Below are 23,175 nucleotides of genomic sequence, written 5' to 3'. Positions count from 1 at the left end.
TAGGGCTTAGCCCAGGGAGACGAAACTCCACGTAGAACCTGAGAGGTGCCAACACTGACACTGGCTGGTTTTCCTCTGAATTGAAAGCTAGGAGACAAGTAGTAATGGTGGCCCTGATACTAATGTCTCACTCGGGCGCTAGCATTATCTCTCTGCTCAGTAGTACCAGTTGCCAAAGGCCTTACAAGCTGACTTGCAGTAAAGTAGTAGTACAGATTCTGGTATTTTGGGCACAACTGTCTTTATTTAGACATATATGCAGTCCTGGAAGGATAAAATGAGCATATAGGACAGTCCTTTTCCAGGAATCTCAGGCCAGATAAAAATAATGAATAAAGGGAAAGCGCAGCTTTCACCTGTAAGCTCATACAAGCCAATTTAAACTTGTGTTTATGGGTGCGAAAAGGTGATCTGTGGATTCGTTTCTGATGTGTTTCTGCTCACTCGTGACAGTATCCTGTGAGCGTTCTAGTTCTCCCTTGGTACCTGGTGCTTCTTCGTATGCAGGGCTTGCTTAATTTCTAAATGTGGATTTCTTGTTTAAGAGTAATTGCATAGGTGAAAAGCTGGATTTTTTTACTGTATGTTGCTGGGCCGTATTGCACCAGAGCAAAATGTATATGCTATACTGGCAGACTTCAGTATAAGGACTGTTCAATATTTTGAAAAAGACCCAGGCCATAATCTGCTACTAGTACTGGTCACATAAATAATTAGTACTGCAACAAATCTCACTTCTTAGAATCTCAGCCAAATGCCCCAAAATCCCCTGAGACCTTTTTTCAAATATTTTCGGTTTTATAGACGAGCCGCTGTTTTTTCTTTCACTTAAATTTTATTTGTTGTCCCTTGTTCTCACACATAGTGCAGATTTCCAGTCCTGAACATACATGATGTGAATGCTGCAAAGCTTATTGGTCAGATAGTGTTTCAAAACTTACAGAGGGCTGTTAACAGAAGCTAACTTTTAGCCTGGATGCCATCTTACACTCACTGGAAAGAGAGAGAGATCCTTCTGTGGGAAGGGACGTTTAGTGGCTACATGCACGTCCTGCTCCGATTTGCTTTCTGGAAGGACTGTGGACTACAGAAGGAACCAAGGAGATCAGTGCCTTATGCTAAAGTTACTATTTGCAATTACCCATCGAAGTATAATAGTCCAAACTGTTATTTACAAATTCCTGATTTCTTCTGTGCTCATGTGGCTTCCAGCAGCATTTGGCTAGGCTGGCATACGTTTGTATTGTTACATATATTTGCTATTACATTCTTCAAATGCAATCCATGGAAAAGTAAGAGCATTAAACGTTTGAACAGTAACGAATATCTCCCTCCTGTCTTCTGGAGATGATATATGTAATCATTAACAAAAATAGGATAAAATGGAAGAAAGAAAAAAAGGGATATAAATTGGGAAAAGTTCTGTGAGTAACTGGCATTGTTTGAAGCTGCTAAAAGTTTTGGTAGTTTTGATCTTCAACAGAAGAAGCTAGTATTTTTAAATTTAACTAATTTAATAAGGATTATTATACAGAATTTTTAGTTACAGGATTTTTTTAAAACTGCAACTGAGTACTTGTTCAAAGTATTTCTTGTTTAACAAAATGAAAAATGATAATTTACCTTTTAAAAGCTAATTGTAAAAATATTTTGGGATGTAGAGAGTTTTCTTGTGGTTTCTAGTCTTTCAGAACAGGTACTGTGAATGAACAGTGTTTTCCATCATTTATAATGGACTTTATTCTTTCTAGTGAGCTTTTAAAATCATGTGTTAAGCTGGAACATGTAACCCTTTTCACTTTTTTTTTTTGCAGAAAATTTGCAGATGCTAGTAAATTAATACATATGTATTCCTAGATAGTCATCATCAATCATTAAAGAGGCAAAGATGAAAGAAGTTTCTTAACCCATTCACCAATCATCTTTATTAATATTGGTAAAACATGGTTTGTATCTTGAGAAATAATGCAACATCCAGATCTGTCTTGTTAGCTTTTAATCAGCTCGGTTTAAAGTTGATGGCCATCAATTTTATACCTCCCATATCTATACTTAAGGTTTACTAGTTGAATATGATTTTGATGACAAGTTTAATGAAAGTGTATATATGGAACAATACTTTTACACCATGGCAACAGTATTAAAACATTTCTGTCCTTCCTGTACTCTTTCTGTTTTTTTGACTTGGAAAGCACTTCATTACTGGGCACGCTGAGAGACTCATACAAGTGGAGTAAGCCACTGCATTTTTTCCCCACTTGATCCGCTGGCCCAGTTTAGGTCAAAAAGTCCCAAGATACAAAGTACACATATGTTAATAACTAAATTATTAAAAAAAAAAAAAACAAGAAATAAGCAAGCAAAACCCCCAAGTAATCCAGCTGTGGCAGAAAAATATGTACAACTTTTTTTCTTCTTGTTAACGCTAATCCTACAGTGTTTTCTCTCATAGCGTTTTAAATTGATTCCATTGGGTCATTGAGATATTTTTCCCTATACAGGTTGTGAAAACACCTACTTCTGTCTTTAGATGTCGTTTCTAAAAATGAAGAACTTCTCAGCAAGGCCACACTCTGAAAGCCCAAAGTTTAACTCAAAGCCTGGTTTCTAAAAGCCTATTTCAGGGCAGAAGAGCCCCAGTGTCAGTGTTGGTACCGAGTCACAAGTCAGGCTCTTGTGTCAGATCTCTTCCAGCATTTCTAGTTCCCTTCCTCTGCTCCAGCTAGGTTTCTTCATGGCAAGGGTACTGGGTAAGGGGACTAGAAGGAGCAGATCCATGGACATTATTTGACAGAATGAATAACTGGCTGGAGGAGAAGGTCAAAGCATCTGATAACAGGGACTTTCATTACTTCCTTCAGTAACTGCAAGAGGTATTAATTTTGACTGTCAAAACAGACTGAAGCAGTATTTAGGAGCTGAAGATTATTCATTTAAATTATGAAAAGGCTAAAGTTACAGTGATGGATGTTTCGGAGAATGCAAGAGGGGACTAAAGTTATATTTAAATGTGAATCCACTGTGAAGCTGTCATAACATCCCTTACAGTAAAAAGCGAAACTGCTGAGCTGTAAGATTTGTTTTCTGAAGCTGTATTTATGACATATCCAGGATTCTGCTTCTACTGTATTTTTCAGATTAGAGAATTTAGTCTTCTGAAGTTTCACTGTTTAGTAAGTACTGGCACTTGTGGTGGCTGTGGCATTAGAACGTTCCACATAGTTCTGAGTTTTGGCTGGGTCCTGTGGGAGGTTGATGGGTTGTGCGAAAGGAGCTTGAACCTCCAAACGGGTATCTTGGGGAATTACTGATTTTGAAGAAAAGGAAATTAAAGTTCAGTGCATTTATTCTTCTTAAGAGTCCTCTGGGTCCACCAATGGTTGCATTTATATTTATGAAAAGATCACTTTCTCAGAACAGAATGCATTTCAAATCTCAGCTTCAATGAGATCGCAGTGATAGAATAGGTATTAATATCCTCTCCATTAATGTGAACCGTTTCATTTGCCAATTTAGCTTTTTTCATTTTAAAGGGCTAACTTAGGTGCTTACAACAAATATACTTTGGTTCTTTTTAAGATTAATTTGGAGATTGTAACGGTGGAGTATGTCAACTAATTGCATTAATAACAGCTGACTTCGTGCTGTCTTAGGAGATACAGTTAGTGCGAGCCTTGATGGCAAGTTTTTCCTGTTTATAACAAAAAGTACCCATGATGGGGGTATCAGACTGTTGAAACTGTTGAATATCCCTCACTAACATGCTCACTGATTTTTGTGCTAGTTGTGAAATTTTCTTGTAGGACCTATTGCAGTTTTTTATAAATACAATTCTTTTTAAAGTGTCTCATAGATACAATCCAGGCAGTCTTTGTATGCCCAGAATTTACAGCATGAACTGAAAATACAGATATAGATATTTTGATATATTTTCTGGGGAAAAATACGGTGAAACATAGGCAAAGGTTTTGGTAGACGTTCTTTTCTCACAATCCTTGCCGGTATTTGCTTCCTTCTGATTAATGTTCCTTATATTCTCTCTGATGCTGTCTCCTTACTCAGATTTCTAATTGCTGATCTTGCAAAGGAAAAACAAATTTTATCACGAATGGGGCGGGAAGAAAAGCTATTAGCTGCTGAAGCTGTACTAATAGATCATGCTGCTGGAATATGTGAAGTTTAAAGTCTTCCTCCATTTAATTCAGTGAGAGTTTTGTTAGTACTTTAGAAGGCAGAATTTTCAAGGATTTGCAAAGTCCATGCTCTGTAGCTTTCCCCATCTTCTAAGAGAAGAAAAGATGAGGAAAAACTTGGCATGGGACTGGATAAACTGCCCTCTTAAGTGTTTGTGATAAAGCAATTAGGTCAGGATTGGTCAGGATACATGAAGACATCTTTAAAGACACTCTTGAACTTTCAAAAGCTGCGATTGTAATGCGTTTTCCTATCAGATATATTTGATCCCAGCATCACTACAATCTTTTAAATGTTCAGAGCTTGGTATTTTTAAACAAAGGTTGTGGATAAGTCACTGCATTTACATAAGTTTAGGTTTTGATATCGTTAACGAGATAGTCCCTTCAGGAGAGCACAGGAGAATTAGATAAAGGCGTGGTGTGTTTGCCCAGGAAGATAATACTTTTTTCCACAGTTCTTTATAAACTAAGGGGACTTTTAAAGATTTCATGGCTACAAGAATCTTGGAACAGAAAGCGACTTTCTTAGAAAGTAGGTGTATTTTGATGCAAAAAAGTGGACTTTTAAAAGATACAAAATATCTCTTCAATAAAGGGCATGGTTTGCCTATTGCTAAAGTTTATATAACTCACCTTTCTATGTTTCTGTGGGAATTCCAGGATGCTAAATACTGCTATGCTTTTCTTTTCCATCCTCAATTTTAGTTATTGAAAGATTGGTGAAACAATTCAGTTAAAAGCTTGTCTTGGATTTGACTAGTTTTCATTCTGGAGCACACTTTTTGTCTACATTAAACTAGAATTTCGCTTTTCCACACCATTCTAAAATACAAAGGTGGATGTCTGGTGAATTCAGCAGAAAGAAAATGATCTTTTTCTAATGTTTTAGACTTTTAGCTGATGGATTGTCTCTGTTGCTCTCTTTTATGGCAGTTGATTTCCCACTTTCTGTAGTGACCAGAACGTCTTCCACTACTACCACTTTCTTGTACGGATCAGATGACTTTGGAGTATTAGTAGATTGTAAACTAGCATTTTAAATGAGATTACTGTGGTTAGTCGTCTTGACAGAGAAGATTTAAGGTGGATTTGATTTAGGTCCTTAAAATTATGAATTATATCATAAAGCTATTTTGGTCAAAAAGAGGAAATAATTAAAATAAGATATAATGAAATAATAGATTTTTGTGTATTTTAAAATAAATACAATTATATACCATTGCATTTTTCACATCAGCATGTAAGTTTCCTTGTGGCAAGAGATAAGAGAAACATACTGAAAAAATCAGTTTCTAAAAAGAGAATTTTATAAAACTAGGAAATGCTTTGGCTGTGAACATCAAGTGGAGGAAAACATTCACATGCATAATTACTGATATGAATATGTATGAGCGTGTGTGTAAATATATAGTTAATGTAACGTAATTGTTTAGGAGACTTTTCATCTCAATATTTTTAAACAGTATAAAAGAAGGCATTTCAATTAGCAGGTTATGCTTTTTCTTTCACTCCTTTTCTGTTTTAAGGGTTCTTTCCTTGTTATCTCAGTCCCGGACTTCTTTGTTAGGATCTGTTGTCCTTCTGGTATTGTTCTTCAATTTGTGTTCCACCAAAGTCTTTTCCCACACTTGAGATGTTTTATCTCCATTTTTTCCTTTAGTTTCTTTCCCAGTGTGAGCGGCTGGAATACTTCTGATTTAGAGATCCGACAAGAAAGGAGGCTAGGCTCGTAGCCTCGCTTTCCTCTCTGCTTGCATGGAGAGCTCTGGTGCACTTGAGTTTTATAGCTTCTTTCTTTTGGTGAGAAAGACAGAATTAAGATATTCTGGGCAGTGTATGTTCTACTTTTCCATTGCTCTGTATAGCGAGGGTTTGACCAAAATGCTGAGTAGGAAATACGGTTTAAGTCAGCAGTAGAGCTGGACAGGACCAATGTAAGCATGGTTTTGCAGTACTGAAGTAATAAACCCTCCCCCAGTTTCACACCTTGTTGATAGTGCTGAGTTTTATTTTTGACTTGTGGCTTGCCACTTCCACCTCTTCATTCGACTAGTTGTTGTCATAAGAATATTTGAATTTGATTTATTTTCAGTCATTTCCTCTTCCTCAGGTGCAATATCAAACTGTTGTTACCCAGTATTCTTGCACTGCCACGAGAAGCATTTCTTCTTTGTTCTGATGTGAGAAGTAAGGGTTTTTTTTTTTTTTTGTTGTAATTTTCAGTAATTAAACTGATTAGAATTAAACTGGTGGGGAAACTGCATTTGATTACACAGGCAATATAGGGGAGGTGAAACTCATCTAACTAGGTTCCTTTCCAGCCTTCAGGCTTTTAATAGCTAAGTTAATTTCCTAGAGGAATATGGGCTGATTGAAGGAAAAGCTATAATCATTAATTGCAGTAGATTTAATTTGTTTGAAATATAAAGGAAAGACTGCCTGAAATTTCAGGAAAAGTGAAGAGCCATACTCCTGCAAAGTTATTTATTCTAGTCAGAGTAATATATTTTTTTTCCTTCCCACAATAAATTCTGGTAACATTTTTGGACTGTTTCTGTCGTTTATATGTATCAGTAGGAGTGATATTCATAGGCAAAGGATTATTAAGGAGATAAATTAAGATGGCCTCTCTTCCTACAAATCATGACCATAAGCTTATACTATGTATTTAGTGTCTGTGACGTGCATTAACTGGAATGCAAATTTATCATGGATATAAGAATCAGAAAAGATGTTTAGTGTTCTAATCTATCTACCTGATGCTTCAGAAAAGGGGTACAAGATGTAGTTCTTCTGTAACTGTCCACTGAACCATTTATTCACTGATGTGGTTACAGAATATGAAATTATTGTAGTTGTTTCCAAGAGAAAATAGAGTTTTCCATGTTCAATATAGGCTTTTTAAAATTGTCATTTAATTTCTTTCACACTGATGATTAAGGCATGTGACTGGTGTTCTGGGACCTGTCTCTTGTAATTGCCGCTAGAGAAGTCATTTTATATCGAGCTGGAAAGATGATTCATCATCCTCTTTTCTGAGCAGCTATAAAAAAATACTTTACCTGCCTTACAGATGTGTTCATACATAGCGTAAGATGCCTGTAATATCATTTCATATTACTGGTCACAGTACTCATATAAGCGAAGTTTGTATTGTGCCTAACTCAGTCTTTATTTTCTCAATACATTTTTCAGAAGTACTCAGCTGACTCAGAATTATGTTAGCTGCATTAGAATAATGAAGGAAAGTGTTTGCTATGCACCAATTAGATTATAGTGTCCCTGTTTTTGTTTCTTGGATATGGAATGAATCATTGTGGTAACATATTAATGGACCTCGATGCAAAAGGTCCATATGAAAGCTTGGAATTTTTTTAAGCTGTTCAATTTACCTGATACATAGGAAGAACAATTAATTGTTAAAATAACAATTTATTGTGAATTTTTGCTTTAGAAAATTGCTGGAGATAGTTGGAGCGTATATGATGCAGCACTTGGGAGCAAGATGACTGAGCTTAGACCAGAGATATTCCTCCACGTGCTTCTCATGCTAAGTTTGTTTGTCTCTCTTTTTGCCTTATGGAAAGATTTGTAAAAGCAAAAATATAGAAGTGGTTATTTGATAAACACTTAAAAATAATAATAGGAAAAAAGGAGCAGCATTTTTGGAAAGATTACTCAATTTTCCAACATTTAGGAAAATATTTGAAATTCTTCAGTCTAATTGTGTGTAGAAGTTGTTTGTAGGGTTTTTTTTTTTTTCAGTTTTGTTTCTTCTGTCTTGTCCTCTGATTAGCATACAGCAGTCCTCATGTTGAAGTGTTCAGTCAGAATTACCCCCAGCAACTAGGTGGTAGGTCAAACGAAAAAGCTTGAGATTGAGTTGTAGTGCAGGCAAAGGGTAGATGTTGTTCATTTATTTCTTTTACGTGGTGGTACTGCTCTTGGGACAATGGGCAAACTGTTACTAGAAGCAATGAAAGAAAATGTTAGCAAACACAGCAAGTGCAAGCAGTTCTTGTGGTTTTAGGTAGTGGGTAAAGCTAAAAGGATTTGTGGTGGGATTACTTGTGGTGCTGACCGTAAATGAACCACAAGCATCTTTGCCACAAGGGGGGTGAATTCATATCATCTGTCTTGGGTTCATGTAACATAGATGTTTTGCATTACCACCTGCCACTGCCTACCTGTCTCCATTGACTATTGAGGAAATAAATGTGGCCTTCTGATTTGCATCCAAAATATGCATCTATTCTGGAGAGTTCGGATATGTTGTCTTACTGCAAGTAGTGCTGCATGAGATGGTAGCATGAGTACTGGTTGATATTGGCAATCATATCAAAATTTCAGTAGTGGAATTAGCAGAAAGTAGATATGGGAAATTTTAGGGATAACTCTTCGGTGCATAGATGATAAAGTTAATGATTTGCTGCTGTCGCTTGAATGTTTCTTTTTCTGCATGGCATTATTAGCATGTGACCATGCAGTCAGTTTGCCATCCTTTGTGTTTCAGAGAAAATGAAAGATTCTTCTCTAGTCTAACCTCAGTAAATTTTTCATCAAAGCCTTAATGCTGTTTCTGCCATGTACTACCTGCTTGAATACACATTCTTATAATGAAAATGCCTATTTACTGCAATTTTTTTTGATAACGGCTTAAATCTTCTTTGTAATTAAGAAGCACCTGTAATCGTAGTTTTAAGGGGCTGTACTGAGAGTATAATAAAGCTGTAGGACTCCTTACCTTACTTCTCACGCAGACGTGGAGGGTAGCCAAGGAGCAGGTACACACCTGCTGCTCAGGAAAATAACATTCAAGGCTGTAACTGTTTGCTAGGCAAGGAGCTAGGCAATATGGCTCCAGCCTGACAGTTGTTGAGATATCTCATGAACTTTGAATATTTGCAGCTAGGAAAGATTAGAAAACCCCCAGCAACCTGACAGGAAAGAAGAATTGTCCCACACAATCTGAAATCCTGTCATTCGTACTGATTTCATCTAGGCTCTTGGCTCTGTCATGCCTTTGAAAATATCTACAGTCCTTCACATCATTTTGATTACTCGTGAACTCCCTTTTCTTTAAAGTTCCTGAACAGAGGGAGGGTTTCTTAAGTTTTCAGGGCACAGGAAAATGATAAAGTAACAGTAAAAATAATTATTAGGGTTTTTTTCCTGTATTTTTTCAAACTTTGGATTATGCTTTTCACTTTTAAGACATATCATGGATTGTGTGTTCCAGGAACAGTAAAATGGAGACGATCATCAATCTCTTTCTGACTAAGCTGACTTACTTTTACCATAAAAGGGGCAATGTCTGATATCTCTGGTCCAGTAAGTTGATGGATACGCTTTATTCCTAATATCTTTTATGGCCTTCTCAAGATCTTTTTAGCTTTAGCTTTTGAAACATTCATTTAAGATAAAGTATGAGTAGTATATTTGACAATAATATACAGATAGATTTTAGGACAATATTCTTCTGGACAGCGTTAAGATGTATATTCCATATTTTCTTGTAGCTTATTATTCCTGGTTTGATTGAAATATCTAGTTTATTCAGTATTGCTTTCCTTTATAAAGCAACACATCACTGTTACTGTTACAAAAATATTTAGCCCTATAGCCACAGTTTAGGCCTACGTTTAAAATCAAGATGGTAAAGTAAAATAGATTCTGTGTTTCTTCTGTGATCTGGTTCACACTGACCACAGTGGGAACTGCTTCTAATTGCAGGCTATATAAAGAAATAGTCATTAGAGAGGTTATGTATCATGTTCATATACAGAGAATGTTACATTTACGCAGTTGGGTATATTTTCAAGTAGACCTTAATTCAATGCTTTACTTGCAGGCTCTTCAAATCTTACGTGTCTGCGCTAGTTGCTTGCAGGAGCTTATAATTCATTGTCAAAATCTTCCTTCCAGGCTGCTCTTGCAAAAGCAGTGAAGTAACACCTTGTGTTCCTCTAACTTTGCGGCAAAATTGACAAGTAAAGTCTTGTCTGCATAGCTGAAAAGAGTGCGAGGGCTGTTTGGGTAGGGAATGAGGTGCTTTTTTAAAAAAAAAAAAAAAAGAAAAAATTAATATTGTTGATGTGTGTTAATTCCCTAAGTAAAAACAACAGTGAAGGCACTTACCGATTTTTCTCTGAAGCGCGCTGACTGATGTCAACCCTAGAGCTGTAGCTGGACCTGACCTTGCCTAGAGTGCCCTGGAGGAAGATGGAAGCGCCATGGGGTGTGCCTGTACCTTTTACTGATAGCTACCCTCAGGAAAAATGTTCTCTTCTGCTGTCAGGGCAAGGCCCCAGGTATCTTCTTTTTAGCAGTGGGCTTTGATTTCATAATGAGCTAAAGTCTTTTATTGTTTTGAGACCTGAATATTGAATATAAATACTTCAGTGCTGAAATAGTTTCTCTTACCTTCTGATTTCCTTTTGATTTTCATAAGATAGTTGTTGCTTTCTTCAAACTTTTTGCACTCAGACAACACAGAAATTATTTTAGTTTTGGGAATCAGACTTTATACCGTTATTTCCTAACAAAGGAAATTGAAAGGAAGTCTTGTAGTTTTTAATTCCTTAAGTACCAGACCAATGTTAGATAACTAAGCAAATAAATAGACTCTTAGAGTGGTGTTCTTGTGTACATGAAGACTTTAGGACGTCCAGGGGTGGTTGTAACTTTGAAAAGACAAAAACAAAATAAGCACAAAGAACTTCACTGTAATTTTTCTGTATTCCAGATAATAAGTTCTAATACCTTTGGAAAAATGCATGAACTGTATAAATTTCACTAATTATTTTGAAAACATTACTAACAAAACTGCTTTTGTCATTGTGCAAGTAGAACCTAGGACTACCTCTTACTCTGTTTTATGTAGGCTTTTGAATACTGATGATGACTTTACACAAAAGGGTTAATTATACACTACAGCACTTTGGTTTCCTTTAATGTTACATTTAGAAACCACACTAATAGTCCAAATTATGTGATGAAGATTTGGCTATAGCAAACCTGAATATTTTTTTCTCACTATTCTGCCCTGAAATAATTGCTTTTGCTTTACATTTCAGCACAGCTATGTTTTAAAATAACTTGATAATCTAGAAGACGATTCTAAGTGGTTGAGCAAACCACAAATTGACACACAAAATGGATGAAATCTTAATCCATAGTCTTCCTTTTAGCGTCTGGTAGTTTGTGTGACAATTCCTCAGCCTGTGTTTTAGAATGAAATTATTCCTGCTTTGTGCATTTCTCCTGTTTGCTATAAAGCAGGAGAGGAACATGAAAAACAAGTGTGCTTTCTAAAATGGAGTTCACACAAAATGTGATGATACACAGTTCTGTACTTACCAGCTAGTTTTAGCTTCTTCTAGTTCCTTCTTTTTCAAATTACGGCTTCTGATTCAACAAGTCTGTCATCTTCTCCCTTCCAAGGATGAGATCAGCCTCATAAAACAGGTTCTTCTAACTGTCCTTCACAAGGTGTGGTGGGAAGCCTTTTGCTTCTGTATCTCTTTCTTTTCTTTGATTAGGAATAGGTGTTTCTGCCTAGCTGAAGATAATACTACTAACAGCATAGATTGTATACCCGAATAAATGGTAAAGCCATTCTTATTAGGTCCAGATATAAAACCTATGCTTTTAATTGCACAACACTTCCCGTTAGGTAAACCAGAACAAATCTGTAGTGTGCATTTTCAGTATCTGGGGGAAAAAGTGAGGCACTGAAAATGCTACTTCCTTTCATTTATATCCCATTTTACTGCCACAGATGATGGAAACTTCAAATTGTTTGGACCCACTAGGTTGTGCTTCTGGGCATCCTGTCTTTTCAGAAAGAGAGCTTGAAACTGGTACTTTTACCAACAATAAAAGGAGATGCAGAGACCTTCACTTACGTTTACCGAGTTTTTTTATGGGCAGAGAAAGAGGAGGAAGGGTTTCTTAATACGTGAAGTCCTTGTGTATACATCGAGAGTATGGCACAATCTGCTCTCCATCGTCTATGAAAAAGTTCAACTACAGGTACCTCGGAGGCAGCTGAGCCTCCAGGAGCAGGGTGGCCTTGGCCGAGTCTTCGGCCGGCTCACGCCTTGCTCACCGGCCGCCAAGAGCTGTGAGGCAAGGGCCGGCAGCAGGCAGGGGCACGAGCCGGGACCGAGCAGGGTGACCGCCTCCGGCCAACAGCAGGGAGGAGGAGGCCAGCATGGCCCTGGCGAGCCAGCCTGGGGCGCGTGCTGGGGAGGGAGGCCACGCTCTCCGTTGGGATCCAGCTTCAGGAAGGCAGATGAAATTGCAGCTCAGCTGGTTAGCGTTAGCCTGGATGGGTGAAGGCTCCTTCCAAAGTGGGAAGTTGTGAGCTGGCTATTTAGTGTGGTTAAAAAAAAAAAAAAAAAAAAAGTTTTCAAGAGGAGTTTGCAGAAGTAGATGAACAGTTCTGCTGAAGCATTTTTCAATTTCTTGGATCCGTTTTTGTTTTCGAGAGATTTTAAATGGTAACCGCAATGTTTACTTGCTGCGATGATAAAGGTATAGAGAGAAGTGACTTGTTTGTAGAAATTTGCCGGATGGCAGCCAAGTAGGAAAGCAAATTACGGCTACCGCTGTTGTGGAGCTGTTGCTAGGGTAGGGTTGCGTGTGCGATACAGTCACCCGCTCCGTACCGAGGAGACGTCTGAAGGCTGCATTTACAAACGGCGTGTAGGTGTCTGAAGATGCTAATTGTGGAATTTGCCTAAATGTTTTAAGTTGGTCCTATTTCTTGGGCTGGGTGGCTTATCTGATCTCTGCTAGGCCCTTCTTGGCATCGTTAGGCACTTGCATAACTCTGCAAAACTCACTGCAGGTCTGTTGTTACGATGTTATTTTATCTCTCCTGATTGTAGTGACTTTGCTTGCAAGGAAATTCTTCAAGTAAAGTTAATTACAGTGGCGATTGTCCTGCAGTATAGTGTACGTAGCTGTATTTTTGTTTACTATATATACTTTGAAATTACTTCATGATCTTTAAGCCTAAAGCTTTAAACTTTTTACTGTGAACCACGAGAAGGCTTGTGTAAAAATGGATTACTGTACGGGCTATGGGTGCTAGCTCGCACTTCTTCTTTGTTCTCTCTGCTTCCTTGAGAGCAGATCAAAGAAAATGCAGTGGCAGGTAAGGATGTCTCACAAAGCACGCAGAAGAAATGTAGCTTCCTGTTCCATAAATTACTGTTACTCTGCTCACAAGCTGCCTGTTAGGATGTTTTATTGATGAATAAAAATGGTGTCTGAGGTAATAGAGTGTCTTGCTTCTTACAGCTTTGCCAGTTATAAAGATGTCGTCTTGAATAAATTTCGCAATTAGAAAGTATTGACAAAAATATTTAATCTTTTTACATAAAAATAAGCTCAAACATCTGCTGCCAAAGTCAGACAATATCAAGTAATCTTTTGAAAGTATATTTTTATTATACTGACAGATGCATGGCTGCATGACATAGATGTCAATTTAAGTTACTAGAGCCATTAATACTTGACAAAGACATGCTCCCAGAAGAATTTACGTTTTTAAAATGTTGTCAGAGGAGTATACGCCAACTAAAAGTAACCAGAGTTATTCAGCTATGTTGTTAACAAAGCTAAAAGCATGTTATCTCCAGAGACATCACAGAAATATGGTATTGGCTTCATTTTTATTTTCTAAATTCAACAGAATTGACAGCAGAAAAAAAACATTTTTATGTCTGTAAACATCCATTTAAGTGGCATCCTTTTTTCACTTTTTATACCCTTTGGGTTACAGTGCAGGAAGATTTTCAGTTTCATTTGAGATGAACTTCTTCAGCATTCATTTCCTTTCCAGAAAATTTCAAATAATGCTTCTTTTTGGCAAGGACATTGTTGTAAAGAGAACATTGAAGAAAATGTCAGGACTTGTGCCAGAATTTCTGGTCTGCGTATTCAGTCAAAAAATGTTGGGAGGCCATAAGACTTAAACTTATTAAGAAGGCTGAAATTTAAAACATTCATGTCCGCTTCTTATTTGTCAAATATACTGGTATACTCATTATTCAAACTTGAGATTTCATTGCTGATATTTCGAAATGAGAAACTAAGCTTACCCTAAATTCTTTCCTCCCAAGTCATTCCCCCCCTCCCCTAAGTGTTTTGGAAGGAATTTGGTTTCTTCGAGCAAGAAGTGATTTTGCTGGGTAGAAGAGACCAGCACGCATGGAGTTTGTTTAGTAGCGCTATGCTGGTGCTGCTTCATCCGAGAGGATGTTAAACAGAATAAAAAATCTAGTCCTTTGAGGTGCTGAGTCAAGTGAAGTCTGGCAATTTCTTGTTGAATCCCGGGTCATAAATATCTCATTAAGGGCCAAATCATTATGCTCAGTGAACAAGCACAGGTTTTTTTAGAAAGGATCAGTTTTTCCTTAGAGATGAGCCTGAACTTTGTAGAAATGCTGTTTACTTCTAATGCTAATACTTCTAATGCGTCTGTTCTCGGTACCGAGGCAGACTGTGAGGAGGGTGAGATCTGCCTCTCAAAATCTAGAGGTCAAGACTCCTTTTACAGTAGTGCAGACGTGCAGGGTCTCCTGCACTGCAATTTGTCTCATCCTGAAACCAATATTTAAAATATATCATGGGAATTGCTCCAAAAATGTGTCTGTTTTTCTCGTTGAAGCCTGTGTTAACTGGCTGTGGTGCACACATTTAAAGTTAGATGAGCTCTCACCTCTGCTGCCTCTTGCAAACGACAGCGATAGCTAAGTGAGGTGTTTTGGATGAAGCCTTATCAACGTGTGAAATGTTTCACAGTCTGACCAGGAAAGTATGTAGTCATTTTGCGTCATGACTCCTCTTAGTATAAGTGAGTGCAAATTAAAATTATATTTCAAAGTCTGTATTTTGACTGGATTTTCAAAGTTAATGCGCAGGAATCTGTTGTAAACTGCAGTTTTTAAGGACACAGTTTTAGGAAGATTGCACACGTCCGCTTGAAAGGGTATCGTGGGAAATGGAATGAGGTACAAGAAGTCTTTGCTTCGCATTCCTCTCATGCTTATTTGTTTTCTTTCGCCGTTCCTTGTCTTGGCAACAAAATAGTCTTCCTCTTTTTTCCCCCCAAGTTTCGTATGACTTCAGAAGCATGTGTTCAACTCAGGAATAGAGAAATAAGGACAAGAGTTTGGCCAAGATAGATTTACTGGTTGTCTACAAATGTTATCATGTGTGCTACTTAAGACTGGACATGCCCTGATTTAGGTGTTGTGTATGCACACAGGGTAACAGTGCAACCTGGGCGGCAATGTGGACTGCATCAGGTTTTGGAGAGAGCCACTGCTGGTTGCTCCTACCTGCATAGCTTAACCATAGTTGAACCTCCACAGCAGGAGCCCGTTTCAGGTGTTTTCCTAGGCTTAAGATTTTGGAAGCGCTGATGGATGAAAATCAAGTGTGGGTTAATGCTGGGGGACTGAGAAGAGAGGCTCCTAGGTAATGTGGTGGGATTAGCGCCGTGTGGCTGTGCCAGCCTGCTCTCTGAATCCAAATTAGCAGCTGTGTGCCCCTGACAGCAGAAGGTGAAAGTTGTAGTGATGAGCACTCTGGCCAGGGAAAGGTGTCCTTAAGGTGCGAAGTGGCGAGTTACTTCTTTAACGGTAAAGCTTTCCCAAAAGTGAAAGAGAGGTATATTTCACCGAACCTTGCAGGTAGGATTTGAAAAATGGGAAAATAGAAGTTCTTGTTTTTTGAATGACACGTTATCTTTCTAGAAAGGATATTGCAAATATAATTCAGTCATGGCCTGTCCTGGCAGTGTAGGAAAATAGTTTGATATTCCTTCTAGTATGCAAGCATAATGCTTAAAAAAAACCCTTATAAATTATTACTGCATTTCCAATAGCTTTAATAGATGCATTACAGCCAAAAATCTGTTTGAAATGTTGTTGCTGTTTCTATAGAGAAGTGTGTGATGCTGACTCGTACTACATGTTATTAACAAGCTTTGGAAATTATTGGAAAGATGAGCATTTTAAGAAAAACTTAATGAGAGAAACATAATTCTCTGAGAAGCCAGCAAATGAGCGTTTACAATGGGAATGTTGGCTGAGTATCAGAAGAAATGTTTTTTCAGCGGTAGAAACTTTTCTAACAGTGAAATTTAGCAGACCTTAGATGTATCTCTCAAAGGTAATGTTTGAAATCCTAGAACTTGACTCATTCAAAAACAAGAATGGAAATTGTAGGTTCGTCCTACCATGCCAAAAAGAATAATCTTGAATTGCAGATTCATGGCATTAGATAACTTTTTTATTTTTATTTTCTTCTGATTTGAAGTATGTTGGTTTTTATCTCAGATATACTCATTTTACTGCAGAGAAGGTGATGTTACTAGTTAAAGGAGCAGTTTGGGAGCTGCTGTGAAAATATCTGGTCATTTTTAATTTGTGCCTGTCTTCGATACTGAATTTCAGTGAGAGCAAGAGCAGGTAAATATATAGGAATTGAGGTTCAGTGACACTCTTTGCAGTACGTCTGCCGACATATTTATTACTATTAATGCGTCTTTTCAAAGGCAATTTATATATGGCAGTATTTGTTCCCTCCTTCTTGTTGTGCAATATAGCAGCCAAGTAGCTGTGATGGTGATGTGTTAGCAAAATAATTGATTCATGGGGTGTAAATGTGTGAAAGTTAATTGAAGATCTTGAGCTAATCTAACAGTTTGCCATAGCCAAAAGGGAGGTGTCGTACTATCTGTGTTGTCCCCATCTTCTCTCTCCTAGTCAGAGGTCTGCAACTTGTGTATCGCTCCATGAGCCAGTTCACCTCAGTAAAGTGTTGGAAAACCGAACCAAGAAAAACAATGGATAGTTTGCAGCTGATTTACTGAGTTGAATCTGAAGGAGGAATCTTGAGACCAAAAAAGGGAGGATGTCACTTGCCAGGGATGAATGACAGAAGGAGGAGGGAGGTGGGAGACTTCCCATTTTGTCAGCAGAAGGCTGTGTCAGACCAGCTCAGCTGTCACGTTGAGTGCATGTGACGCTCAAGTGTGGACGATTGTGCTGTCTCTTTCTCGGTTTTCCATTTTATGTTTGTGCCCGTTGCTCCAGCCTTTCTGTGTCTCAAAAAAGGGCAATTCTTTGAGAATGGCTACGAAGGCTGAGTTGAAATTAGTTTTAGAAAAAAAGGTTTGCTCAGTCTTTCTCCATCTCCTCTTCCGAGGAACTAGAACTAGGTTTTGATCAGAAAGATGTATGAAAGCATCCCTCTGGGTTTGGCCTGAACGACGCTCTCGTTCAATGAGAGAAGGAACTGCTAGTCCTAGGATGGATAACTTCATGTACTTTGTGGTATACTTTGCTTTGAGAGATACTGTCTATTAGGCTGGATGTACAACAGCATCTTTACTCCTTTAAAAAGCACTGCATTTTAAATCGTCTAGAGCCACTGCTGCTTGAGTCGCTGTAAAGACAATACTATTAAAGGTATATGTTGCTTTTAAAAGTTAGAAATCTCTCTTTGATCTTGGTTATGCTATTTTGATGAAAGGTGTAGCTTGTCAATTTTGACAGTTTCACTGCAGTGTCAGGGAAAGTGGGCTGCAACGGGTGAAACTGCAAGTGGATGTTAAAGGAGTATGCAGAGAATCTAAAAAAGAAACAAGGAAAACCAAAGTAACTGTCTGTCTTTTGTAGTCTCCAGAAAAATGATGGAGAAAAAAAAAAAAAACCTAGCAGAGAATTTGCTGTTTAAAGCCTGCTAATTAGGAAGTAGAGGTAAATCATAGAAACAATAACTTGTAACAATAAGAAGTTTGGATACTGGAAAATACTTAATTTATTCTGCGTATCTTGCTGTCTGCTTTTGTCGTGGAGCAGGGAGTGGTTTGCTGTCTTGCTTCTCCTTTACTCATCAGCAAGCCATAAGGAATACCTGTGTCCATCCCTTTTCCTCTTGCTTTTGTTTTTAAATCTGCATTATTGTAGGAAGGGAATTTGTTTGCCCTACGGCTAAAGGGTGACTACTGCACTCCAAGCAGGTTTAGAGGCTTAGGCTTTTCTTCTGCTTTTGCCTAGGCTGTGAAAGGAAAATGTTTGGCATGGCTCCAATTGTACTAGCTTAACTTAAATGACCATCTTGGATCACTGTACTCTGAAAATTGCTTTCCATGAATGATTTATCTGTTTTTGACACAGATAGCTGGGTAGTTGTGTTACAGAAGCAATTAAGCATGCTAGGTGAAATCCTAACTTAATTGAAAACAATGCTAAAACTCCCTTTGTTTTCAGTGGGGTCAAAGTTTCTCATCATCGTTCTTAACGGTCCCCTGTCATAGAAAATGAGGAGAGCTAATCATAAGTTGCATCACAGTCTGTTTCTCTAAAGTGAAAGATGGTTTTACTTCATTTGTTAATCAGAAAGAAATACAGTTTATAGAACTATAAATTCAATATTGTAATTTTGTGAGGTATTCAGCATATTTAGCTTGTGTAACTTTATTACTATTTTAGCTATTCAAAGATATTGCAAAATAGTGTAAAGATAAATACTGTGTTTTAGTTTAGGTAAATAAAAATATTGTGTTTGCAGTAAATGTCTTTGGTTAACCTTAGAATAACAAAGTTATTGAAACAATGGAAAATGTTACGTCATATTTCTTCTGTTTTTTGGTTCCAGATACATTTAGGAAGGTCAGTGCTAATGATTCTCCTTTTGTTCTTCTTACAGCTAATTCCAGCCTTCTTGGAGGTGGAGGAGGTAAGTCTTGCCTTAATAGCATCTTTATTCTTTAACATATGTGAAATATATGCTGAGGAAATGTAGAGCTTAGCTGTTTATAAAACAATATGTGACAAGTTCAAAAGATGGAAATGTAAAATTACTAGATGGGGAAAAAGATCACCTGAGTCAAAAATGTTTACGTACAGTGAAGACACAAGGTTTGTGACTGTTCCTGAATCCATCTTACCCTCTGGTTTAGATTAATCTTGATCTGTATAGCGGACTGACCGAAAACATCAACAAAATGAACGCTGTTATCTTATACTGTGTTGAAGCAGTTAGGATTTTTATTTAAGTTACTTTGAGGGAACCTTGAACGTCTGTTAAATAAATTGTTTTTTAAAATTATATGTTACAAAATTAAAACAAGGTAAAAAGTCATTTTAGTAAATTAATGAGGCTTTTGTTTATAAGTCCCTTTTTTTTTCTTTTTAACTGGGTTGTTTACCCTATTCTATATCTGAGAAGAATCAAGTTAGATTTTGATAGAAATCTTTTTTGCATGCAAGAGATGCTACCAGAGTATCTCTGAGTAGGACAAAGAGGCACAAGTGCTTATAGTGAGTAATGTTTGATAATATACGTAAACTATTTTCTTTAAGGAGATTGATGCTATTTTGCTTTTTGTGATACTGTAGTACTGTGGCCATGAGTGTTAACAATTCAGAAAAAAATCACGCAGTTTTAGATTTCAGTTTTCTGTTACTTACTCTGCCTCCCAGAGGGAAGTAAAAGAGCTCAGTTCTGGATATTTCACAACGTAGTAGCAGCACAGGCAGCTACTAATCTTTCTTCCTGGCTAGAGTTAAAAGGACTTGAAGATCAGAGCTTACATATGCAAGGGTAAAGGAAAGGGCTCTGTAAAAAGTCGGAAGATTGCTGTTGCTTGTGAGACTGAGAATAATAAGTCAAGGCTTTTGTTTTAACAACCTTAACTGAATAGGCAGCTATTATTTGTGAGCCATAAGCAGGGGATTGTCACATGAAAAGGTGCTTCACAACTGCACTGAGACATTTAAATAAAACCGTTCATGTTTCTCAGCTATGTATCTGGTCATTAAAGTACAGAGAAGCCTTACCCGATAATCCTGTTAGATTAATCTGTTTCTTTTGATTTGTGTACCAAATTTTTCTTTGTTTAAAACATAATCCTTTAAAAGGTAATCCTTTACTAGTGATTCATGTTCATCCGGAGCAATCACTGCACCTTCTCTTGAGTGCTTATTCTCGGCTGGTAACTTTAAAAAATCAATGCAAATGTTCAAATTCCAGTCAGGTTCCTAGAGCACTGCTATTGTAAAAAGGCTTTGGTTATTGACTTTCAGTTGTATTTATTCAGCTGGACTCTACTTGAGAAGGCGGTACCCTTTTAGCATGGCCCTAGATAATGGGGCTCTCCCTCTTCACTCCTGCTGTGGCAGACTGGACGAGTCTGTTCTGGTGGTCAGCTGGGATTTTTCCTGTGTTTTAGGGCTCCCTTTTCTGCATTCCCAGTTGTATCTCTTGAGTCAGACAGCTACACAATTCAAAAACTGACTTTTGTGACTATATCTGACCAGTGTTTTGTCTATTAATTGTAGAAAGTGAAAGACGCTTGTTCAGAGAAGGTAAAGTACTTCTGAACCTAAAGTAATTTTCCAAGGAAGTAGACAAACAAGCTAATGAAACTTCAGATACAGAAACAGCATTCCTTGCAACTGCTGTCCATCTGGAGCTCCAGAGCCAGAGCCAAATTGTTCTCTGCCACTGAAAGTATCTGTCTGGATGGGAAAGAGTTAGATATTTTGTTTAACTCAGTTCTTTACCACTTAGTCTGGTATTTCCCCTGAAAGAGCATTTGTGAAGTCGGATTGTTTACAGCAGTCAATAATTGTCCAGTTTCTCCTCCTGCCATTTTGCTTGTTTGAGCACCTATATGTCTTTTGCCAGTGGTATACTTCCGTCTGCCTGCAGATTAAAAAAAAAAAATATATATATGATAAAGCAGCTCTCTTGGAAGTTTATCGCAAATCCTTTAATCTCCAGTGGACAGAAAACCCATATTCAATTGCTTGAGAAAATAGCCAGATTAACTATTGTGTAGCTTAGAGTTTGATTGATAGCAAACCCAACAGTTCAATCGTAAGCACTCTGATGTGATGGTCAGCCGCCCGCTGTTAGGGTTCTGTCTTATCCCAAGTCACTTCCACTACTGAGTGGACTAATTTAGGCTTTCCAAGTCTCTTGAAGAAAAATCCGGATAACAGATGCCTCTTTTCAGTAGACTCACTGCTGAGAATTTCACTCTGAGATAGTCTTAATTTTGGGCAGCAGCCATGGGATGTTTGAACCTCAGTCCTTGAAAAAGTGTATTGACTGTGCTCTTCTAGACAAGAGCAGGCCAAAAGACTTATTTTAGGTTGGCCTTAACTTGGACAAGCAGAAAAAGGACACCTAGAGCCCAGGCAACTCAACTCCTGCATTGTGCTTGTGACCAATTAGCCTGTCTACGTGTTGGAGGAGAATGAAAGCAAGACCTGTGCTGCGTAGAGTCAGTATCTCTTGGGAAACTAACCTGCTATTGGGAATGTTCATTTTTATATAAAAGGGAACATTTAATTTTCAGTTGAAAGGTTTGAGATTTAAAATTCTAAATCCATTTTTCCCTTTTCCAGAAGTAAGAGGCAGCATTACTCTGTGTGAAATATTGCTAGTGAATTATTAAAACTTTGTTATATATGTAAACACCAAAGTCTTCTTTTGATTACAGATGCTGAATATTTATGATAATGCATAATGCCAGTATAGTTTTTCCTTTAATGGAATTCAGATCTCTTCAGTAATGCTGGTTAATTAAATCTCACCGTCACTGTTGGGGGTATGAATACATATCTCAGTTTTATAGAAAATGAAAACCAGAAATTTCAGCTTGTCCAAGTTCATATAAAAGTTTTTATGATTTTGAGCTGCATTTGAGCTGTTTTATCAGTCTTAGAATTTAGAACTAAATTCTGAAATCTTTCTAGAATTGAACACAAAATAATTGGAACTGGAATTGAAAATCTTGATCTAATATTTGCACATTATTCAATGAATGCATTAAAAAGAACTTCTGGAGCAGTATTTTTGAGGAACCCAGTAGACAACATTGTTGATAATTATTTGTAAGTTCAAGTGCTAATGGTTTTGAGTTGCTGCTTCCAATTCTGTGTCACCTCAGAGCCATGTGAGGATGTCTGTGTGTACTTTGATTTCATAGAGTCAAAGTAACGATTTGTTCTTGCATTCCAAACTTGAATAATCTATCTTCATTTTTTATGACTATTGTGAATGAAGAGATAAAAGTACGAAAGATACCAGAAACAATTTTTCACATAAATATTTAATCATCAACTCAAGAAACCTACAATGGAGTCTTGGAAGAATCTTCAGTTAAATATAAATGTCTAAAGTTTCTTTCTGCTTTTCAATTAACTCTGAGTCTTCCTGAATTTTATTATGAGTTTGGCGAGTAAGGCTTTTTTATTTTTCTTTCTTTACAATTTTTAATAATTAATTTTTAAGTAGGAGGAATATTTTACTTTCAAGTGTAGATTTAACACACATTCAGCATCTCACTGCTCCTATTGACTTGCACAGAGCAGTATGACTTATTTGCACATCATGTATTATTTGTCCGGTTATGTACGACGGTGCAAAGGTGAAAATTCTTACAAAAGCTACCTGCATTTGGAGGAGGTGGGGATAAAACATTTGATAATTTGAGAGAAAGAGGTCCCTTTTTAAGATTTGCCATGAGCTTTGGCTGTTCACAAATTGAAATATCCTATTTGCAAGGCAATTCTTTTTTTCTTTACATATGTAAGGGAGTGCAAGTATGTGATCTCATGTACTGTGTCCAGTAAAGCAAAATGAGCAAGATCCAAACATCTTCTCCTCCCTTACGGGAGAAAAGAGAGAGAGGTTTGGAGAATCTGTTTTTTGTCCTTCCTCCCTTCGTCCTGACCCCCATTACCTCTTTTCCAGTTATTTTCTTTGGGTGTTATTTTACCTTCACTTTATTTGCTGACGGTAGTCAAGTTCTTGTTGCATGATAATTTCTGCTTTGCCTTTCTTTCTTTGAGCTTGAATTGAGGGTGTATAAAACATAGCAAGCTAGTTGATTTTTTTTTTCCCCTCGTAAGATTTTGTTGCCAGTGTTATTCATAGCGGT

General features: G+C 37.4%; 1 protein-coding gene across 13 annotated transcripts in view; it reads left to right on the top strand.

The window, feature by feature from the left end:
- The window catches only part of MACROD2 (mono-ADP ribosylhydrolase 2), a 1,003,459-nt gene that overhangs the window by 285,199 nt on the left and 695,085 nt on the right, over positions 1 to 23,175 (top strand). For all 13 annotated transcript variants that reach the window (XM_068940428.1, XM_068940419.1, XM_068940427.1 and 10 more), the window contains one exon: positions 18,930 to 18,959. In XM_068940428.1, the coding sequence (XP_068796529.1) occupies positions 18,930 to 18,959 (30 nt within the window). The remainder of the gene's footprint in view (positions 1 to 18,929; positions 18,960 to 23,175) is intronic.

The sequence above is a fragment of the Struthio camelus genome, chromosome 3, assembly GCF_040807025.1.
Source record: "Struthio camelus isolate bStrCam1 chromosome 3, bStrCam1.hap1, whole genome shotgun sequence".
In the NCBI taxonomy this organism is placed as follows: domain Eukaryota; kingdom Metazoa; phylum Chordata; class Aves; order Struthioniformes; family Struthionidae; genus Struthio; species Struthio camelus.
This window is presented reverse-complemented; position numbering and strand designations above follow the sequence as displayed.